At 41.4% G+C, this 20,903-nt stretch overlaps 1 protein-coding gene across 2 annotated transcripts in view; it reads left to right on the forward strand.

Moving 5' to 3' along the window:
- The first annotated feature begins 1,905 nt into the window (after nt 1–1,905).
- st6galnac5a (ST6 (alpha-N-acetyl-neuraminyl-2,3-beta-galactosyl-1,3)-N-acetylgalactosaminide alpha-2,6-sialyltransferase 5a) overlaps nt 1,906–20,903 on the forward strand; it is a 52,927-nt gene continuing 33,929 nt past the window's right edge. Inside the window, exons 1-2 of one of the 2 annotated variants that reach the window (XM_017411056.3) lie at nt 1,906–2,125; nt 2,598–2,792. In XM_017411056.3, coding sequence (XP_017266545.1) covers nt 2,111–2,125; nt 2,598–2,792 — 210 coding nt within the window. In that variant the 5' untranslated portion in view covers nt 1,906–2,110. The remainder of the gene's footprint in view (nt 2,126–2,597; nt 2,793–20,903) is intronic. The other variant, XM_017411057.3, reaches the window with a different exon arrangement.

Below are 20,903 nucleotides of genomic sequence, written 5' to 3' on the forward strand. Positions count from 1 at the left end.
TTTTGTTTAACATTAAACGTTGTTTTTTTTGGGTTACTGTGATGTTCTTTTCTACTACCTCAGGTTCAAACTGCACCATTTTTTTATGGAATAATTTAAGAAAATAAAGAGAAAATGTAAAACATGTGGGTCCTGAAGGAAAGACCAGCTAAGAACCAAGCTGTATTATCACCTAAATTTAAACCTGAAATGACAAAAGGTTTGTTTTTTATTGCTTGAGCAGGACTCAGAAGTGAAAAAAAGTTGTTTTATTGCTCATCTTTGTGTCATATGGTGACCTCTACATTTAATGAACGTCACAAATTAGATTTTGGGGACTTGTGTTGCCTAAAATGAGACTTGCAGCACTTCTTTGTGACTTCACGGCTTCAGAGCTCTAAACTCAAACAGATTGAAGGACAGACAGCGAAAAACAAAAAAAACCATCTAACTCAAATGATGAAAAGTTAGGATCGGTTTGTGTCTGCGAAGATAATTTTCTGTGACAAATGAACAAATCCTGATGACAGAAACACTTGAAAGGACTTTTTCTAATTAACAGAAACATAGTTAGTGAACACTCAAACCTTACATTCATGGCTGCTCCTAATTACTATTTCTCTTTGAAACACTGAATAAACATCTATTTTCCTATTTAAATAACCTCTATACCCCCTACCCTGTGCTTACAGAAATTGCAGGGCTGCAGCGGATCTATCAGAGCAGTTTTAAAGTCTGTAACCAGATTTAAAAAAACAAACCAAACTCTGGCTGTGTCAAAAAACAGCATTGATGTATTTTAGCTGGAAAAGGGTAGAGTGCTTTCTCCTGCCCCAAGTGGAAGAGTTTAAGTATCTCGGGGTCTTGTTCACGAATGAAAATGGAGCAGGAGATCGATCGGCGGATTGGTGCAGCGTCTGCAGTGAACCGATCTGTCGTGGTGAAGAGAGAGCTGAGTCAAAAGGCGAAGCTCTTGATTTACCGGTCTATCTACGTTCCTACCCTCATCTATGGTCACGAGCTTTGGGTAGCGACCGAAAGAACGAGATTGTAAATACAAGCGGCTGAAATGAGTTTCCTCCGCAGGGTGTCTGGGCTCTCCCTTAGAGATCGGGGGAGAAGCTCGGTCATCTGGGAGGGACTCAGAGTAGAGCCGCTGCTCCTCCACGTCGAGAGGAGCCAGTTGAGGTGGCTCGGGCATCTGGTGAGGACTCCTCCCTGGTGACGTCCCACCGGGAGGAGGCCCAGAGGAAGACCCAGGACACGATGGAGGGACTGGGAACACCTTGGGATTCCCCCGGAGGACCTGGCCCAAGTGGCTGGGGAGAGGGAAGTCTGGGTCTCCCTGCTTAGGCTGCTGCCCCCGCGACCCGACGCCGGATAAGAGGAAGAAGATGGATGGATGTTTTATGTGTACGACTTGTTTACGTTGTTAATGTCATTTTCTGGATGTATCTTAAATATCCTGTTTATAAAAGCTCATCCAGGGACAAGTGCTGCGAATTAGCTCCTGGTCCAATCCTGGTCCTGGAGGGCCACCATCCTGCATATTTTCCTTGTTTCTCTGCTCCAACACACCTGATTCAGTGGTTAAATTACCTCTTCTTGTTCTGCAGAAGCCTGTTAATCACCCATTGATTCAAATCAGGTGTGTTGGAGCAGAGAAACAAGGAAAACATGCAGGATGGTGGCCCTGAGGACCAGGGTTGGAGACCACTGGAATAAAAATTAAAAACATGGTTTCTCAACACTTTTCACAGGAGATCTGAACTGTCTCTTTAATATTTGTGCCTAAATACTCAGCCTGACAGCTGCATGAAATGAAAGGAGGACTTTCCTCCACCTGGTCTCCGTCTCCACTTTTAAACCTCCCCTGAACGGGGCCGGCGCTAGGACCCAGCAGAGTACAGTATGAACATCTGTCTCCTCTGTATGAACCGGACTCCGGGTCTGGAGACGCGCACAAGGCGAGCTGCAGGCTGGCAGCGCGCGGACGGACAGGACCGGACCGGACCGGACCGAACCGAACCGGAGCGGATCCCGGGATGATGCTGGACGCCTGAGTCCGGACCATGACAGGAAGTGGAGCCACACGCGCTGAGCCGCAGCGTTAAGACCGCGCGCAGCGAAAATGAAGACACCTATGGTAAAGGAAAAAAAAAAAAGCGTGCTCCTCCAAATGTTTGTATCTGTGCGCCAGGATGGCCACAGCGCAGCGCTGCTGTCTGTGGGATCAAGAAGATTAGGATCAGAACAATGAGCATCCAGCTGTGAGCTCCTGGAGCAGCGCGCGCTGGATGGCTGCTTTCACAGCCTTTACTGCAAATGCTTCAGTTTCTGCCATTTACAGGCGAGGTTTGACCAGTTTAACAAAGTTAAGGCGTCAGGAGGTGCTGCACATTTAATTTTCGAATATTTAAAATAATTCAACTTTTACTTTTTAGAGTTTTGGTGCCCTCTGATTTGAATGCATCCATGCGTGAAATTTGGTCACCACTTTCCTCCTTCATTAGTGTTTAAAAAAAGCCTTTTTCTTCTGTCAGTGAGTTTTTGTTAAAGGATGTTGAGTTCAGTTCAGCAGGACTATCTGTCATCTCCTGCTTGTGTCTCTGTGACAGCGCCATGGGGTAGCTGTGTTTCTCGTGCTTCTCCTGTGTGCCAGCTTGTTCCTCGTCTACAACGGGAACTTCAGCAGCGCTTCCAGGGACACCAACGGCACGCACACCCGGCAGCCGCCCCCTGAAGTCCCCGCCAGCGTGGCCAAGCCTCAGCCGCCGGTCCTCCAGGGCTACAGTGGCATCATCGACCATAAGGTAAGCAAGTCTCCCAGTAAATCAGGGCACAAATGGATGAGAAGCTCTGAAAGTGCATCTAATGCACTTCAATGTAGGCTTCACACCCTCTGAAAGGTAAATTCTTCCATTAGGCGCCCATTTCTGCAGCACGTCTTTACTTTTTTTCCCCTCTTTAAATGCATCAGTGCACACATACACATCTTTGTTCCATCTGTTTGCACAGCTCTTTAGAGACGGGGGGAGCCTCCTCTTTGTCATTTATCACAATTTTCTCCAGCGGCGTTGTGCCACACTCAATACCCCACCTGTCGTCGCTAATAACAGTTTAGGCTACAAATGAAATCCTCGGCTGCATTCTTACACCCTAATTGGGTAAACCCAGGAGACCCGTGTCGAGGCGAGGCAAACCCTGACGTCACCGTGGAGTCGTATCGACTTTCATCTGCTTACCGGGCCAGGAGAAAACAATCAATGTGAGGCGTTGGGAGCAAAGGCTCCTCAAGTAAAGCAGCCAGAATCATACGACCTCTTTGTATCCATCGCCTGTCGTCTTCTTCATCAGCTCTGTCACTTTGCATCCTTTTCTCTCGAGGCATTTGAAACATCTTCACTCGTCTTTTTTTGTCTCTGTAGGTGTGTCAGGATCTGGGTTTTTTTGTTTTGAGTTGATGGTTTCTGTTATTTGGTTCCTGTGTTTAGCCTTGCCTTAGTTCGGTTCTTGTTCCTGGTGTTTTTGTTTCCTGTCGTCATTCACCTCTCCTGCCACGCCCATCTTCACCTGATCCTAGTTGTAATCATCTCACCTGTGCCCAATTCACCCAACTACCCTCTGCTTTTAAAACCTGGTCATTTCCTCCTCTCACTGCTGGTTCAACACTCCAATGTGCTGTCTGGTTGCTCCTCTCATCTTGTCTCTCATGTTTGCTCAAGTTTCAGTTCCTGGATTCTGTTACGTTTGGTTTTGTTGCCACGTCAGCCTTTTGTTTTGTTCTTTTATTCTTAATAAATCCGTTTTCTTTAAGTTCTTGCCATGAGTCTGTGCTCTGGGTTCGCCTCCTTCTCCACCACACATGACAAGGTGTTTTGCAGTCATTTTGCATCTTTTTGTTGTCATTTTTGTCTCATTCTCTCTGTAATCGTGTCGTCTTTTCACTCACTTTTGCATCCTTTACATTTCAGTTTGTTTGTGCCGTCATTTTGGATCTCTTTTTGTGTATTTATATCCCTCTAAAAACCATTTGCTACTGCTACAGACACGTTTCCTCTCTGTAGTCATTGTATCTTTATTTCGTCTTGACTTTACTTCCTTCTAGGGCAGCGGTGCCCAAACTTTCTATTCTTTGACTCTCAGAATATAACCTGCAGAGACTCATGATAATAACTGTTTCTGGTTGAAGTGTACAAACATCCATTTATGGCCGCTGTTTTTGAAACAGTTAAGACTAAATAAAAATGACTGCAGAATGGTTACAATCGAGAGACATTCTTGCTCCTTTTTTGCAATAAACATAATTTACTCAAAGCTGTAAAATGTACTTGGAAGCTTGAAATAAAGATAACACAACTCTGTATATGTTATATAAATGCTACACATACAAAAATGTAGTTTTGGACATCATTAAATTACAAATTTGTATTAAGCTGGTATTTTTACATGTTAGAACAAACCCCAAACTCTTATTTTTATAATTTAAACACTAAACTATGCAGGTTTGTGTGAGTTTTTGTGTATACGCGTATAAACTTAATGTTTCTTGTTGTGGTTATGAATTTAAATGTTCATTTTCTTCATGCTAGATTTGGTTAAAGCTGCAGAGGGACCAAAGAGCCGCAGGTTCTCGTGTCATTTTGCGTCTCTCTGTGCTCGTGCTTGCGTCGCTCGATTGCCATTTTGCCTCCTTTTTTGTTACCTTGCATCTCTTTTGATTGGCTGCACAAGAAAAGTTTCTCGCCTCGTTTGTAGTTGGCTCATCCAGCGATCCATCTGCAGCAGAACCGGGACGCCACGAGTGGCTGCTCGGTTTCTGCCTCTATCTCGTTCTCTGAGAGACGAGCTGGGAGTCTTGGAAGCCGGCATTAAACCATCAGATTGTATCATTTGAGTAATGGGGGCTGTAAGCAGTCCACTCTTACAGGAGGGTCTAAGTGTACAGATTAGACCAGGGGTGGCCAATCCTGGTCCTCGAGGGCCACTATCCTGCATGTTTTCCTTGTTTCTCTGCTCCAACACACCTGATTCAGAGGTTAAATCACCTCTTCATGTTCTGCAGAAGCCTGTTAATTCAGATCAGGTGTGTTGGAGCAGAGGAACAAGTAAAACCTGCAGGATGGTGGCCCTCCAGGACCAGGATTGGACACCCCTGGATTAGACAAATACGCAATACGCAAATAAGAACATGCATCAGCTGCCCAGATTTCGGAGTTGACACATTTTTACTGAACACCAGAAAAAGTAGCCTGCGTGGGAAATGTCAGTCGATGAATTAAACACCAACCGTCAGCTTTCTCAGGAAACATGTTGCTCAGCTCTGCGGTAAAAGTTGGTCAGAATCAATGCGTTTGCTTTTATTTATCACATATCGTCATGGCTCAATTAGTCGTGATGATTTGAGGCAAAACTGACGCTCAAATCTGCGTCCAAAATCATAATTATTATTATTGTAGGTATTGTTGTAGACAGAGGAGGGAGGGGCTGTTTCCACAAAAGAAAGCAGTTCTAGCCCACGTTGTTTTCTCTGGACGTGTATTATTCACAGTAACAATAGCTCTGTTTCAAGAAGGTAATATTGCATGTGAAATTTGCAACGCGCTGTATGAGGAACCATTGTTTTCCCGACGCGAGACTGTTATTATTTTAGCTGCATTTGATCCAGTAAAGTGCTGTATAGATTCTGAGCTCGGCTGCTTTGTTGTCAGTAATTTCCAGGGTTTCTGTTTCTACACGGCTTCACTGTTTGGTTGAAAGGCATTCAGGTGAATAAGTCTAAGATCTCAATGAAATGTCAAAAGACATAAATAATAAATGACGGTTCTCCAGCTTTGCCAGCTGCAGGAAACTACAAAGACTCTTTAGTGATGCCATGGCTGTTTAACGCAGGAGGACAACCTGAAAACGGCTTCTTCAGGTTTGATCTTCAACATGTGGAGATCAGGAAGTTCTGCTCCTCTGGACTCCTGCTCCTTTACCACGTGGTTCTGAATTTATACTCACTGAGCGTTAAATCCACCGTTAATCTATCTAAACTACAAAATTATAAAACCAACCAAATTCAATCTAAATCGCTTTAAACATACCTGAACATTAGAAATGTGTTGAAACTGCTCACACAAGACATGGTGGATTCATTCTATTCAGCTCACTGCTGCTTTTTAATTTACAGGAAAAAAAAAACAATTTTAGTTTTATACCTCATCTGTATATAGATTAGTGGCAGCTGAATTGCTTTTAGCATTTTCTATTTAATATTCTTCAAAGATATTAATGTTTGCATCAAATACACCCTGAAAACTGAAGGTTTTTAATTCTTTAAACTGTCTGAGGGTTAAAATCTCTGAATTTCGAGAGTTAAAAGAAGAATTTTTAGTTTTTGTGGTGTAATGCATCCAGAAAGATAAACATTTTAACACTTTTTTTATGCAGAACAGAAATGGTTGTATTCAACTTCTGCTTCCCTTTGGAGTCCAAATCTTCACTGCTCCGTAACATTTTGGGTCATTGGTTGTTAATTCGTGTTTGTTTCTTGCGTTTTGGACCTGACTTGATTAAAAGCATTAAAAAGATCTGAAGAGTGTTTAGCCTTTTGTCTCTGAGAGTCACTCAGACGTTGAGTGATGCATAAAATGAAGTCGATGCCGTCATATTTTCGGACCCCCGTTGGAGGACGCGGCACATTTCGCTCCGCCTGAAAAGCCAATATCCAGTGACCATGTGTGTTTGGATTTGATGAGGATTAGTCTGTGATGTGTCACTGAACGCTGCTGAGGATGAGAATTGATTTTCCTCGACTGAACCGGAGCAGCTGAGCATCACAAGCAAACTTCTTTTTTTATTTATTTATTTTTATTTTCAGCTGTAAGCTTATTGACATTTTGGCAACAAAGGACATCATTAGGGTCACAGCTCCACTGGAGATCATTTATTCTGCTTCAAACGTGCAGTTATGTCAGGCTTCAGTCTCTCGCCGCAAGCTGAAATCGATACTTTGATGATTTGAATGCATTTCGCTTCTTCGCAATGTGTCGGTACGCTTTCACAGTGCGGTTTGCAGAAGTTGCCGTCCTTATTTCACGTTTGATCCCCCGCGGTGCCAAATGATCAGTGTCTGGAAAAATACACTGAATTGACCATTTGTCCTCCTCTTCTCTGCTTGCTGACCTCTTCGCCGTATCGATCTGTTTGAGCTTTAAGATGACTGGCACACAGAGCGCGGTGCCAGTCAGCCTTTGGCCGCTTCACTTTATCTTCCACAGGAGTATTCAACTCATCACAGCCCTGAATCCTTCAGGAAGGCTGGATAGTTTCTGCAGTCTTTTAGTTTGCATTCGTCAAACTTTTCCTCCAGCGTAACGGCTGTGTTTTTGCTCCTGAAATGCATAAAATTCCCAGACTCAATATTTTCATTGGAGGATGTTTGATTTAGGTCAGAATGAAGGATAATTTATTTCTAGTTATGCAGCAGCGCTGGTTGGGCTGGACTGGTGCTGCGAAGGAGAGCAACTAGATAAGGAGGAAAACTTAGGCTGGAGATGAAAAGAGGAAGAAACTCTTTTATAGAGAAAGGGCAAAGGGAATGAGGAAGAAGGACAAAAAATGAGAAAGGGTAAGGAAGGAGAGGATGATAAAAGAGAATAGAGGAGTCAGGAAAGGTTCAGCCTGAGAGAATGAGGAGAAAGATCCATGAGTGGAAGAGTGAAATCCCAGAAGGGCTTCTTTTCTTTTAGCACTATTCTGTTTTTTATTTTCTCAGTGAGGAGGAGAAGGAGGATAGAAAGCCGCTTCTGCCTGTCTCTCAGTGCAGCTGCCTTCCTCTGATTACTGCTGTGGCACCAGAATCATGCAGATTCCTGAGCGAGAAGTCAGGTGGAGTCAAACTAATGGAGGAGTCTTGTCAAACAGGAGGGGCACCTTGATGGTTGAGCTGCAGACAAACGGATTGTTTCTGCTTCACAATGATGGCTTTTCATGCAATTAAAAGAAAAACCCTCAACTTCCTGAGCTGGTGTCAGACATGTAATGTTTCTCTTTTTGTTCTCTTGTTTCCTGTCAAAACCTGGCGAATACAGCTCACTGAAATAATAAAGATTCCTCTGGGTTGGGCTCTGCTGTTGGCGGCCATTGTTCCCTCAAGTCCAATAAATTAGCTGTTCTCTATTATTTTGTAAACTATGGGATATTTCAGGAACTTCATAGGTTGCGATCTTTGCATTTCAAGGAGTTTTGCTGATCTTTGTGGTGTTAATAAGGACATTCCCCTTCTTAAAATAAAAAAAAACAGATCCCAGATCATTTTTTCAAGGGCTGACTCATGTTTCACACAATTCTTACATCACTGCTGTATGCTCACATATAAATTTCTCTAATAAGTTTAGACTTTAATAAGTTCAGACCCAGAACCTGCTGGAGGGATTCTGGATCCTCTCTGGCCTGGGAACGCCTTGGGATCCTCCAGGAGGAGCTGGAAAGTGTCCCTGAGGAGAGGGAAGTCTGGGTTTCTCTCCTGGACCTGCAGAAATCGGCTATGACTGACTGCAGTTTTCAAACTATCTGAGGTGTCTTTATAAAGCCCACAAGGTGAATATTTCTCCTTTTGAGATGCTTCATTCTTTAGGTGATAATTTAGAAATAACAGTCCACGGTTTAATGAGTAAACTTGATGACAGCACCAAACTCTATCCAACAATTGTCAAAATATTTATCTACAGTGATCTTCATTGTCATTGTGATGCCTTCAGGGGCGTGAAGTAAGTTGATCAAAAAACCGCTTCAGAAAGCGTTTGAACCAGGAATTTAAAAGAAGCAGACTGTTCAGAGAAAACAGAAAAAGAAACCTTGGTTCGTCAGTTCGAGACACATCGAGGCCACAAATTCTCCCCGACTCAGGACACTTTGCTTGAAGGCGTGAGCACGAATCTATCTGTGCCGAGCCGATGTGACAAGGCATCCCTCTACCAACCACAACTAAAGTGACAGATGGAGAACTGAGATGCCTAATATTTCATCTGAGGCAGCTCTATCTTCTTTATGTTTTTTTTTTAAAGCAGGAAAGCCATTTTTCACCGTTCATTAGGACTTTGCTGTGCCTTCCACCAGAAGGATGAGACAGAAAACCCTCCCCGGTGCGTTCAAGGACTCTGCCATCTAACACGGACTAACTCAAGCCTGCACTCAGGCGCGTTTGTCAGGCCTGGGTTCGTACAGCGTTTGAAGAACTGGACGAGCTGATTGACATTTAAGAGCTGAGACCCTTTTCTTTATTACATAAAATATTGAGTTTCGATTGAAGAGAGAAGAATGAGGATTCGGTTCCGGCACAGTGGTCCCAGTCGGAGCGCGGGCTTGGATTCCCCCTTATCTCCGGTGCATTCTTCCCCCGCCAAACACAACACGGCTTCAGGCTTTTTCCTGCACAGGCCTGGAAACCAATTATGGATGGATGGATGGGAGAGAGGAGGCTATTTTTTGATAAGCATTCTGTCCGAGGGGTAAACTTACATATTCTTTTTTTTTTGTTTGTTTTCTGTTAAGTAATCACCAGTGAACATTTACATTATTGACATAAAAAAGCAAAGATAAATCTCTTCAGGCTTATTTAATTAGTTGAATGGTGACTTTAACTTGGTAGCAATTCATAATACAGCTCAGTATTTACAGGGTAATATACAAGGTAACATATGAGGTAAGTACCCTGAATATTACTCAGAAGTAAAAGGCTTTATTATGGATTGCAACCTTTTTAACTCTAGTTATAATTTCAGCACTTCTCAAGCATATTCAGATCAAAACAAAAGGACAAAGAAAAAAACAAACTGTTGTAAGAGCTGTTTGCAACGATGCAAATCAAACTTCACTGTTTAATGTTTGGTTCTGCCTCTGTAGTCCGTATTGAATATAAGGAGGTTAAACATTTAATGCATCACATTTAGGCGGATCATAAAGAGATGCATAAAGGGCAGCATCACAATAAAAGGCCCTTTTTTTGTTGTTTTTCCTGTTCTCTGGCTTTGCAGACCTGAAGCCACATTACTCAGCTATTTAGGTGTGATTAATGAGCGTACCCTCCACAGCAGGAGAGGAGAAGGATCAAACTGGTATTTGTATTTTGTGTAATCTCCTTCTGCATGTTATGAGTTTCCACTCCAGACTCAGAACACATTTGATGTCAAGCTTATTATTTATGGAGGCAGAAGTTTCACCAAAACAGCATTTTTGATAAAAAACAAAACAGAGGAGCAGACGAGTGTGAGTTAAAAACAAAAGGAGATGAAGCAAAATGTACAAATTGTGCCGATACATTTATTTTCCTCTGGTAAAACTACATAAACTAAAGTTATGTTGGTGTTCTTCGTAGGGTCTCAAAGCCCATTACATTCGCCGTTTAGTTGAGACCACTAAAGACAATGAATCTGCTGTAGTTTCCATGCCAGGTCACTAGCTGGCGCTGTGATTTTAGTGTTTCAACAACAAACACTTCAGTGTCGAGCATTTTCATCCAAAATGCAGAAAACAATGATGAGGTTATCTGACTGCACTTACGCCTTCAGATAAACTGCGTTTTCCTGCAAAATGATGTCGAAGAACCTCGACTCTGATTCCTGGATTTAAAAAGTTTCGTTGTTGGAGAATCCAGCCGCTGCTGTTGTGTAGACGAAAGTTTGAAATGCATCAGAAATGTTCAACTTTCAACTAAAAACAAGCTTTTTACAGTTGTGTAAAAAGGGCCAACGTCGAGTCAAAGTTTATTTCTATAAAACATCGTCGATCAAAGCGCTTCATTGGGTTTAAGATCAATAACTTAAAAACTTAAACATTACCTAAAAGCTATATTTAGCTAAATCATAGCAAAAGCATTAAAAGGAAAAAACAGCACAACAGTAGATAAAAGCTAAAATTAGCTAAAAATTTAAATCCTAATTAATTTCAATGGAACCAGAAGGGTGTTATAAAGTTAAATAATAAAGAAAATATAAAAGTTACAAATACCAAAAGTCTCGGCACCCATCTCTTAAACCAGCTGAATGTTTTGGTATATAAATGGTTAAAACGGCTGAAAAAAAACAGGAAAACGAAAGCATGAATGCTGACTCGGCAATCATGGAATAAAGTTAAAAACAAATAAATGAAATCAGTAAATTATTTAATCCGACTATTTTTAAGTTGAGCTCTGAGAAACTTTGTGAATCAAAACAAAAACCGGATTTTGACGCCGAGTCTTCGACCCGACAGAGGCTGGAATATTGACAGCTGCTGTCTGTGATTTCATTCCCTCCTCTTATAATCGCTGCACTAATTCCTGCTTTTCATGACCACCTCATTAATAATTCAGCCTCGACGATGATGACAGCAGCAGATCCTCAGCTAATAACCACGAGGGAAGAATCAGTTTCATAAATATCAGTTATGAAGCTTCACAGAGGATGATGACATTTAACTTGTTATGGAAATATGGAGCTTTTACTAAATTCCTGTTTTGGTTCTTTTTACGTAAAATTAGAAAATGCTGCTAAATTTACCTCCTAGAGTTGCTCAAATTTACCTTCCTGTGAGGCAGGAAAACCCACCCTTTCTGTGAAAAGTTTAATATTTTACCTGTTGTAAACATCTCTTTGAACAAATGGAGTTTATTTATTTCTAGATTGATGAGCTAATGGCTAGTCCGAGTGAATTAAAAGAGAATTGCTGCAGTTTTAAAATAATTCCCATTTAAAAAAATGTTTTATAAACCTCTACTTCTCCATCATTTTTGTATTGCATAAATATAAAAAAATAAAATGTGATAGCTATTAGCAGCGGCGGCAGCTAGCTGTTGCACTTCCAGTGCAGCCTGAGGCAGGTCCAGCAGGGATAATTTGACAGAAGTTTAAAAGGTTTATAAAATAATCTTTTGCACAAACCGCTAAGAAATCTCTGAGACTGGAGCCGTTTTCTGATGGCAACAACCCGTTTTTAGTCTTAGTGCCTCTCTGAGCCGACGTCTGTTCAAAATAAAACTTTATTTCTGCAAACTTATCCCTGCAAAGAGGTGTTTACAGCAGGTAAGATGTTAATTGCTCATAACCTTTCCACAGAACCCCACATCAAAAGATCCGAACTATCACTTTAAAGTATCTCTTCCCCTGAACACAGGCTATGAATAATTTACAGACCCAGTTTCAGGCCTGAACTTTTATTTATTTATTATTTTATTGGATTATTTTTGGAGATTTTAGCTCCATTCTGGGAACCATCGGGTTGAAAAATAAAAACCCTTAAAATTAAAATTCTGTTGGTTTTATTTGCGCAGCATTGGTTCCTAACTGATCTGCTTCTTATAACCGAAGCTAATTTTATTAATAATTCATCACTTTCGCCAATTTTCAGCAAAGCTAGTACATATATATATTTTTAAATCTTGTGATGTGTGTGAAAGGTTTAGTTTGATTGCTGCAGCTGTGATTCTCACCTTCTCCTCAGTGCTGGGCTCATTAAGGGATAAAATGAGCATCCTCCCGACAGAAAGACGTTAGGATGCACCGGTGCATTGTTTGCGTCTTTATAAATTTCCTGCTTAGCTGAAGACACTCAGGATTAAAGCAATGAGCCTGCTGTTTATGGGGGAGGCTCATCACCTTCGTATTAAAAGAAAACAAAAAAAAGCAGCTTTTTACTGATGCGAGTTGCTGGCAGAAATCATTACGTTCATTATGAAGATCAACGTCTCGTCTGTAAGTCCTCATCATCAGGTTGGCCATTATAGCGCCTCAGATGTTTCCATTAGCTGAATGAATAGGCTTCACCCCGCCTGCGTGATGATTCATTTCATTAGCATGTTGTTGGTAAATGTGGGAGCACAAACAAGCCCAGCTCCAGGTTCCAGCTGGTCTCACGGCGGTTTTAACACTTCCTGGTTGGGAAGACTTTTTATTCTTTTCAAGCACAATGACAAAACGCTTCACTTTACGTCCTGCAGTTGTTATGGCCCGCTGTTAAAGGCGAAGCAATGGTGTTTTTGCCTGCTTTCTGTCAGGATTTGGGGTTTTCAATTCATGTTTCAGTTTGAGTTTATTATTTTTTTATTCAGTTATCTTTTGCCCCTTTTACACGGGCTCTAATTCAGAAGTCTGGCTCTACTCCGCTCTACTCGGCTCGGCTCTATAAAGAATGCATCGCGTTCACATTGGCCAGTTTGGTCGGTAGCAGAGGAACGCCTCCTCGTGTTGTGGGGGGCGGGGCCACGGCACGGGGGGCGCTACCAAAACTTGGCGCAAGTTGTGTAAACAGTGGAAACTCTATGGACAGCGTTGGCCCTGTGTTGTTGCCGTTTTTTAAACCTTTGGGGATTCTCCTGAGACTTCAGGAAGAGAGGCGCAGTGGAAGAAATGCTCTGGATGCCGCCATTGTTGCGCGGAGTAGGACAGCTGTTATCCGCCAGAGATTTCAGGCTTTACAGCGCCTTCAGCTGGGGGACAGACAGCATAAACGCTGCAGGGTAAGCTAACGCTGGTAACGTTGTTGTTTATATTCCTACCGTTCGCTCTTTATGCTTGCATCTGGTCACACCTACGACCCATGAGTGAACAGGAGCTAAGCTGGCGCCGCCCACGAAGCAGGGCCGGCCCAGCTGGCCAGACTCCGAAGCAGGGCCGGGCTCGAAAAAATGCAGATGTAAACGCGTGCAAAGCAAGCTGAATAGAGTGGAGCCAGGACCGTTAGAGCCCGTGTGAAAGGGGCATTTGTTAGTTCTTGTTCCTTGTGTCTTTGTTTCCTGTCATCATCCACCTCCCTTCAGTCACTTGTTTTCCTGCCTGCTTCTCGTTATCACTCACCTAATTACCCTTTGTCTTTAAAACTCGGTCATCTCCTCCACTTACTCGCTGGTTCTGGTTCTGCTCGTCTCCTGCCCATGTCTGTTCAGTTTTTGGATTTAGTTTTCTTCTTTCTGCCGTGTCAGCGTTTTGTTTTTGTTTTTGTTTTCTTTTAAGTAAATTAGTTTCTTTTCATCTTGAGTCTGCGCTCTGGGTTCGCCTCCTTTTCCACCAATCATGACACTTTCGACCTTACCTTACACAAAGAATGGCTCCACCTCAGTGAATTTTACCCACATTGAGCTAAAATCTGGCCTGGTAGTAGCTGACAGTCACTCATGACACAAACAGATCAGCTGAGATTTTGCAGAATTTTATGATGATGCACATAATGTTATTTTCAAGCTTTAACTCTGTCATTTTTCATCACTTTTAGTTTAAAACTCTATTTTCCTACAAGGAAGGCTAGTCTTTGAATTAAATTTACCTCTTGAGGGACTCACAGAGCAAATCAGTTTTAATTTTAATATAAGGTGTTTTTAATTTTAAAAGAGATCTGGCTGTGGCGGCCATCTTGAATTGTATTGACTCTAGTCGTTATTTAGTATATCTATTGATTACTTTCTGCAAATTTCATTAAATTCCGTCCTGTGATTCATGAGACATTTCGGGAGCAGACACACAACAATGATATAAAAAAAACCAATATTGTCGTGTTTGCCTTTTAGCAGAGGCAGATAGTACAATTCTGAGTGTATTAAGTACTTAAATAAACTTATTAGGACTAAAAACACACAAGAAGCTCAGAGAAATGAGAGACACTTGTTTGTCCCAGCTGTCAGATTAAAATCTGTCGCCTCTCAGGAGCGTCTTCCTGCTTGACGAGCGTTGTCAGAGGCAGCTGGTGTTTCTCACACACACACACACACACACACACACACACACACTCTCCTCTGGTTCCACCACATAATAGACACACTCCAGTAAGAACCCTCAGAGATGAAAATGTTTCAGGTTTTCAGCGCTCAGCAGCCGAAGTGATTGATGTTTTATTGATATCTTTGTTTTCCTGGGCTCGTAGTTAGACTGTCAAGAAAACAACAACAACAAAAAAGAACGCAATACAAATTGCTTCTCTGGGATAACATTTTTTTTTCCAATACTCCAGGATTTTCAGACTGGAAGATGTTTTATGTAAAAGAAAAAAAATTGTTCGTTTGCCCAACAAACTCACCATCTTGACGTTTTGCTTGAGTGCCAGATTTCCTCTCATCATCGCCGCTCATGCATTTACTCGATTTCCACACTCAGATTGTGCACCTTTTTTTTTATCCTCCGGTTTCATTTTCAGCTTGATGGATCTGATGTATGAAAAGGCAGAAGATGTGATGTGAAAATGAAAGCGTGGCGCACACCTTGAGCTCAGATATCTCTGAGTCGTTATTCTCTGCAGACTCCTAACGAGATCATCATCTTGTTATTGATTCGGTCCATTGTTTACCGCGCTGCACGGGCCCTAACCATGCCGATCGGCCTCATCTGCTGATCTGACAGCGTTACAGACGCACGTCATAAAGGCCTAAGATTACTAGAAGGAATGCACGTCGCCCGCCGCCTCTCACCCCACTGAGATCATCTAATGTTGAGAAGTTGTAGGTTTTGTAAAACCTTAAATATTATATGCAATATCAAGCGAAGTCACGCTGAGTTTGTGTTGTGAATTTAGCTCAATATCTAAAATAATTAACTGAAATATTATCCTTTTTATGTTAGCTGTGGAGACCATCTTGAATATAGTTGGCTCTGAGAATTAATCTGTTGCAGATGTGATTATTCATTAAAATCCATCAAGCAGTTCATGAGATATTTTGCTAACAGGCAAACAGAATTGACTCCAGCAGTTAATGCTAAAATTTTAAATGATTTTATGCAATGAGTAGCACTTGGCGTCTGTGTTATGAAGGACCAGTTTCTGTTATATTTACTGAATTATAGTTATTTTTGATTTTTTTAAGGGTCAGTTGTAGCTGCAGTCTTGAAGCTCATCTCAAACGTTAATCAGTTTTCTGAAAGCTCGTTAAGCTCCATCGATTTGTTCATTAAATATTTTCCTATCAGAGTCGACTCCCAGTAGCTTAATGGCAACATTTTAAACGAACATCTTGTGCGATCTGTTAGTGCTCAGAATATGTGCTGGGGATCAGTCTTGAGCTACTTCCACACCAAAATTTAGCTCAACATCTGTAAAACTGACTGAGTTACGAGCCTTTTTGTGTTTTAGAAATTTGCCGTGGCGACCAGTCTTGTTTCAGCTGTAGACATTCGTCCGGTGATTACTTCCTAATTTTTGTCTTGTGGTTGAGGAGATATTTTGGCAACAAAGAGACCCTTCTGTGGCGGGGGATAAGCAGCTGGAGCTCAGTTAGATGCAGACTCAGGTGTGTGGACGGAGACGTTCCTAACGATGCTCTTCTCTGGATCGTTTCGAGGGCGGCGTAAAACAAGCGAAGATTTATTTCCAACTTCTCCTCATCAAAGCACGCTCCTGGAACCCCTCCGTGTCTCGGCTGCCCTACATTTCTCGGTCTCCAACGTGTTTCTGTCTCCAACAGCCACTCCTTCCCCCTTGCTCGTCTTTTTCATCTATCAGATTGCCTTTCCTTCCCTCCCCCTCCTCAGCTCGCCTCCGCCTCTTACAACTTCTTATTTCTCTCTCTTTTTTTTTTTCTTCACATCATTTCCCCCTGACTTTTTTTCCTGCTCCTTCTCTCCTGTTTGCCACCCACTGCTGCAGTTTTAAAGCAAAGAGTGGAGAAGAGGAAACGACTCGGTGACCTGGTAAATTTCACATAATTTCTTGTATTCATGCCAAGGCAATCGCTCTTTCAGCTGGGTATTTGAGGTCTTAACTGCAGTATCTCTCTGCTTTCCTATCAGGGTGGGGGGACCAGCAGTGGTATAGAGTCAATTAAAAGAAAGGAGTCTGTGTTGCAACAAAGTGCAACCCTCCTCACTCCAGCTGGGTGCCTCTTTTCTTTCCAGCTGATTATAATATAAACTCAGTGGGAAGAAGCGTTTGTTGTCTTCCTGATTACCTGCATGGGAGGAGGTGAGAAAGACGGGGAGGTTTTGCGTTTCATCCAGGAGAAAAAGGGAACAGAAATGAGGTGCAGCTTTGTTCTTTTCACCTTTCTGCACAGGCGTCGAGGAGAGTCAGATTTAATGGCACCGAGTCCTGCCTTCGGGGCAGAACCTGACTGCATGAGAGCTGCAAAGCTGTTTTTTTTTTTTACCGGAGGAGGTGGAGCGGGGACTGTAGACACAAAACCAAAATAATTCAGCTCATCTTAAGACTCAGCACAGAGGTGCAGATTTTATTTGTTCCTGTCTGTGATATTAAACCCAACAGAGAGATGCTGACCTGATGATGTGTTTTAGTTTAAGACTATATGTGACCATCCTGTTTCTACTAATGTTAGCATCCAGCTATAATCAGCTAAAGGCCGTGCATTTCTTAAAGGAATGCATATCACCCATCACCTTTCATGCAAGACTTTCAGACTAAGATTAGATGTTAAAAGGACAAAATTATAGCCGTCTTGGTTAAGCCTTGAAAATGGAATATAGCGATATCTGTCATCGTCTTGCAGGATCTGTTGGTGCTCAGAGTACTTGTTGTGAAGGACTCTCAGCTACTACTACACAAAACTTTAGCTCAGTATCTCTGAAATACACAGAGTTATAGTCATTTTTGTGTCGGCTAAGGCTGGTTGGCTGTACTTTCTAAGCATTTCATTGAAATCCATCTGGTGGTTAATGAAAGATTTTGCTAACAGAGTTATTGCCGAGGTTTAAAGTCAAGATTTTGCACTCAAGGTATGTTTTAGAGACAACACTCAGCTACTACATAACCAAATATCAGCTCAATATCTGTAAAATTCAGTGAGTTACAGACAGTTTTGCGTTTTTAAGGTCAGTTAGCTGTGGCGTCCGGCTTGAATTGAGTTAATTATTTCTAGTTGTGCACACAGTGATTATTCTGTAAGTTTCGTGTAAAAATTATTCTGTGTTTCATGAGATATTTTGGTAACAGAGTTGATTCTGATGGTTCAGTTTTAAACAGATTCTTTCAGAGATATTGACTGAATTTTAGGTCAATATCTCTAAAACCAACTGAGTCATAGCCATTTTTGTGTTTGCTAAGATCGTTTCTCTGTGGCAGCCATTTTGAATTAAGCTGACTCCAAAATTTATTCAGCTATAGATGCCAACCCAATTATTTTCTAATAGTTTAATTAAAATCGGTTCGATGAATCATGAGATATTTTGCTAACAGTACTGAGAAACAAACATATTTGCACACAGGGACACAAGCAAAAAAATCTTATTGTTTTTACTTTTTTGGGGTAATAATAACTTTACACTAAAAACAACTTGCTGCCATTCTTGGTCTCTCCTCATAAAATAAAACCTGCATTAAAAACAGATAAGATGGTGAAATGCAGCAAAGTAACTCAATTTCAAATAAATGGAGATAAACACATGATGGTGTCCTGGATAAAAGGCTACATTTGAAACCAACAATAAGTTGCCTATTAAAGAATTGTATATTTTGTTCACTTGTAAAGTATTCAGGATAAATACTCTTTGAGATGAAAGGCGAGCAAATTCATTTTTTAAAACCTATTTATTTGGACCTTGATCACATCTCTGTCATGATTAGACAAACTGTTGCTGAAGGCTAAATCTTTTAAATCCTCGTACTAATCTGCGTTTTTTTCCCCCTGATTCAGGCTCCACCGTTGCTCGGTTATCTGCCCTTTTCCTAATTAAAACAGCGTAAGAGTTCTTGTTTACACTTGTCAGGCTGCCGACCCGTTTTGTTTGGGAATCTGGAGCACATTGGTTGTAAAATCCATGTTTTCCAAATGTGTGGACTCCTCTAATTTGCTGTACCCCTCCTCTCCTCTGTTGCTGCTGCACACAGGTGCATCATTACAACTTTATTGTCCACACAGGGCTGCCTTTACAATATAGGGCATGCTTTGAAGATGAGAGCTCTGCCAGCTCCTCTTCTTCAAACGCTCGTGTTATCAGCTTTTATTTTAACCAGTTCCCCCTGAACGTCGGCCACGATGCCTGCTAAAATTTCTCATCAGTGGGTTTTCATTATTTTTCCTTTTTAAGTCAGATGTTGTTTTTTCTGAAGTAGATAATTGGCCTCCATCAAAGACGTCGGTCTCTAAGATCCTCACGGAAAACTCGACCCTAATTAAGACCGGAGCACCGGAGCAGCAGGAGCTGTCAACCTGGAGTATGACTGCTGACCACCGGGATCTCTAATTGCCGCTGTTTTGATATCCACTCCCTCCTCTTCGTCCTCCTCGTCTCCTCGTCTTCATTAGCTCTCAGCTTACTCCCCACTCGGCTCTCCCTAATGACTGGTCAAACACACACAACAGACAGACGGCTCCAAACAAGCCGAGCTCCACTGACTCTGCCCTGCAGCGCTCAACCTGCCGGAGTGCGTGTCGACACAATACAAGAAGGGCTGACTCTCCTCGAAATGCAACATTTTGCCTCCATAACTGCTTTGTTTCCTCCTGCAGACGTAGAGATTTTCCTGTAATTGGTTACTGCGGTTGTTCCTCCCCTCCCACATCAGCCTCGTCTGCTGCTGCTGCTGAGTCTCTGTGACTAACATGATGTTTCTCTCCTTATTTATTCTCATATTTACAGTAAAAATCAACTCTTTAACCCTTTTACTTCCCCTTTTCATATCCACAAAGGCATATTGGAGCCATGTAAATAGAAATAGTAATAAAAGGTGCTGGCAGGTGGGGCAAAAGTCTGAGAAAAATGTTGGAAATTTTGACTTTAATGGTGGTTAGAGGCGGTTTGCAACCAGGAAAAAGAAGCACATGATGTATGCAGTCAGGTCTACCTACAACTTAGAGCAATGATTCCCAAAGTTGGGGTCGGGACCCCAATTTGGGTCACCTTACACCAAGCAGGGGTCCTTAGATAATCTCCAGATATCAACCTACGATTAAAAACCCAGTTTTTATGATATATTTACACCAAAATTGATACAGAGAATTGAAATACAAGTCATTTAATGATTCAAAAAAACACAAAAAGGCTTGTGCCCTTATTTAATCGGATCATGAGCACTTTTTGGATGTTTAAACAGCCAACAGGTGGGGTCACACACCTTTGTCACTGTTATTTTATGAGTCGGAAGCTGAAAAGTTAGGGAAGCACTGACTTAGAGAACATCCAGATGTCCCTTTTATAAATTTATGACTTTAATCTAAAAAAACCAACAGTCTCAGTGAACAATTGAGTTGTTTTCCTTTTTTTGACTTTAATTCAGGAAGTTTTGACTTTTTAGCTTTGCAAATTTATAACTTTACAATATCTGAGAATATTATCTTTTTTTATTCCTGTAAATTTATGCATTCAATTATTGAAAATTTGACTTTTTTCTTGCAGATTTAAGACTTTCTGGCATGAGAGAACATCTAAATCTGTTCATTTAAATATGACATTGTTGGAATTTTGGAAATTTTTCTCCTAATGTAGCTTCATCCACCAGTTCCTCCTCCTATTATTAATTATTATCATTATTTTATTTGTTTACAGTGCCCCAATACGTCATCATAGTCGTCCATCCTTCATTCATCACTTATCACTTTTTTTCTGTAGGAACAAGTTCTGAAATTAAATTTAAAGAGCCGTTTTAACTTTAATATAATTTTGCACATATGCTTTTTGACTGTTCCACCTATTTATTAAGAGAGAACATTTTTAAATCTCCATAAATCCTCCTGTTTTTAACGAGTAAAGCTAAGCAGATACAGTGAACTGAGATGCATTCGTTTATGAAACGAGGCAGACGTGAACCTAAGTAAGTGAATGTAAACATGATTACTGTTAGGATTATAATTAACATGAGGTAATTGCTTCATTGTGTGGCGTCTCCACACAGCTGCATGCTGTATAGGTGCATAATCTGCAAATTTGCCTGGCAGAGGTAATTAAAAGATTGAAGTAATTACTAGATGTGCACGTGAGGAAATGTCCATTTATAAGTTTAAATGCGTAAATTAAATGCAACAAGATTAA

This window comes from Kryptolebias marmoratus, linkage group LG20, assembly GCF_001649575.2.
Source record: "Kryptolebias marmoratus isolate JLee-2015 linkage group LG20, ASM164957v2, whole genome shotgun sequence".
Lineage (NCBI taxonomy): Eukaryota > Metazoa > Chordata > Actinopteri > Cyprinodontiformes > Rivulidae > Kryptolebias > Kryptolebias marmoratus.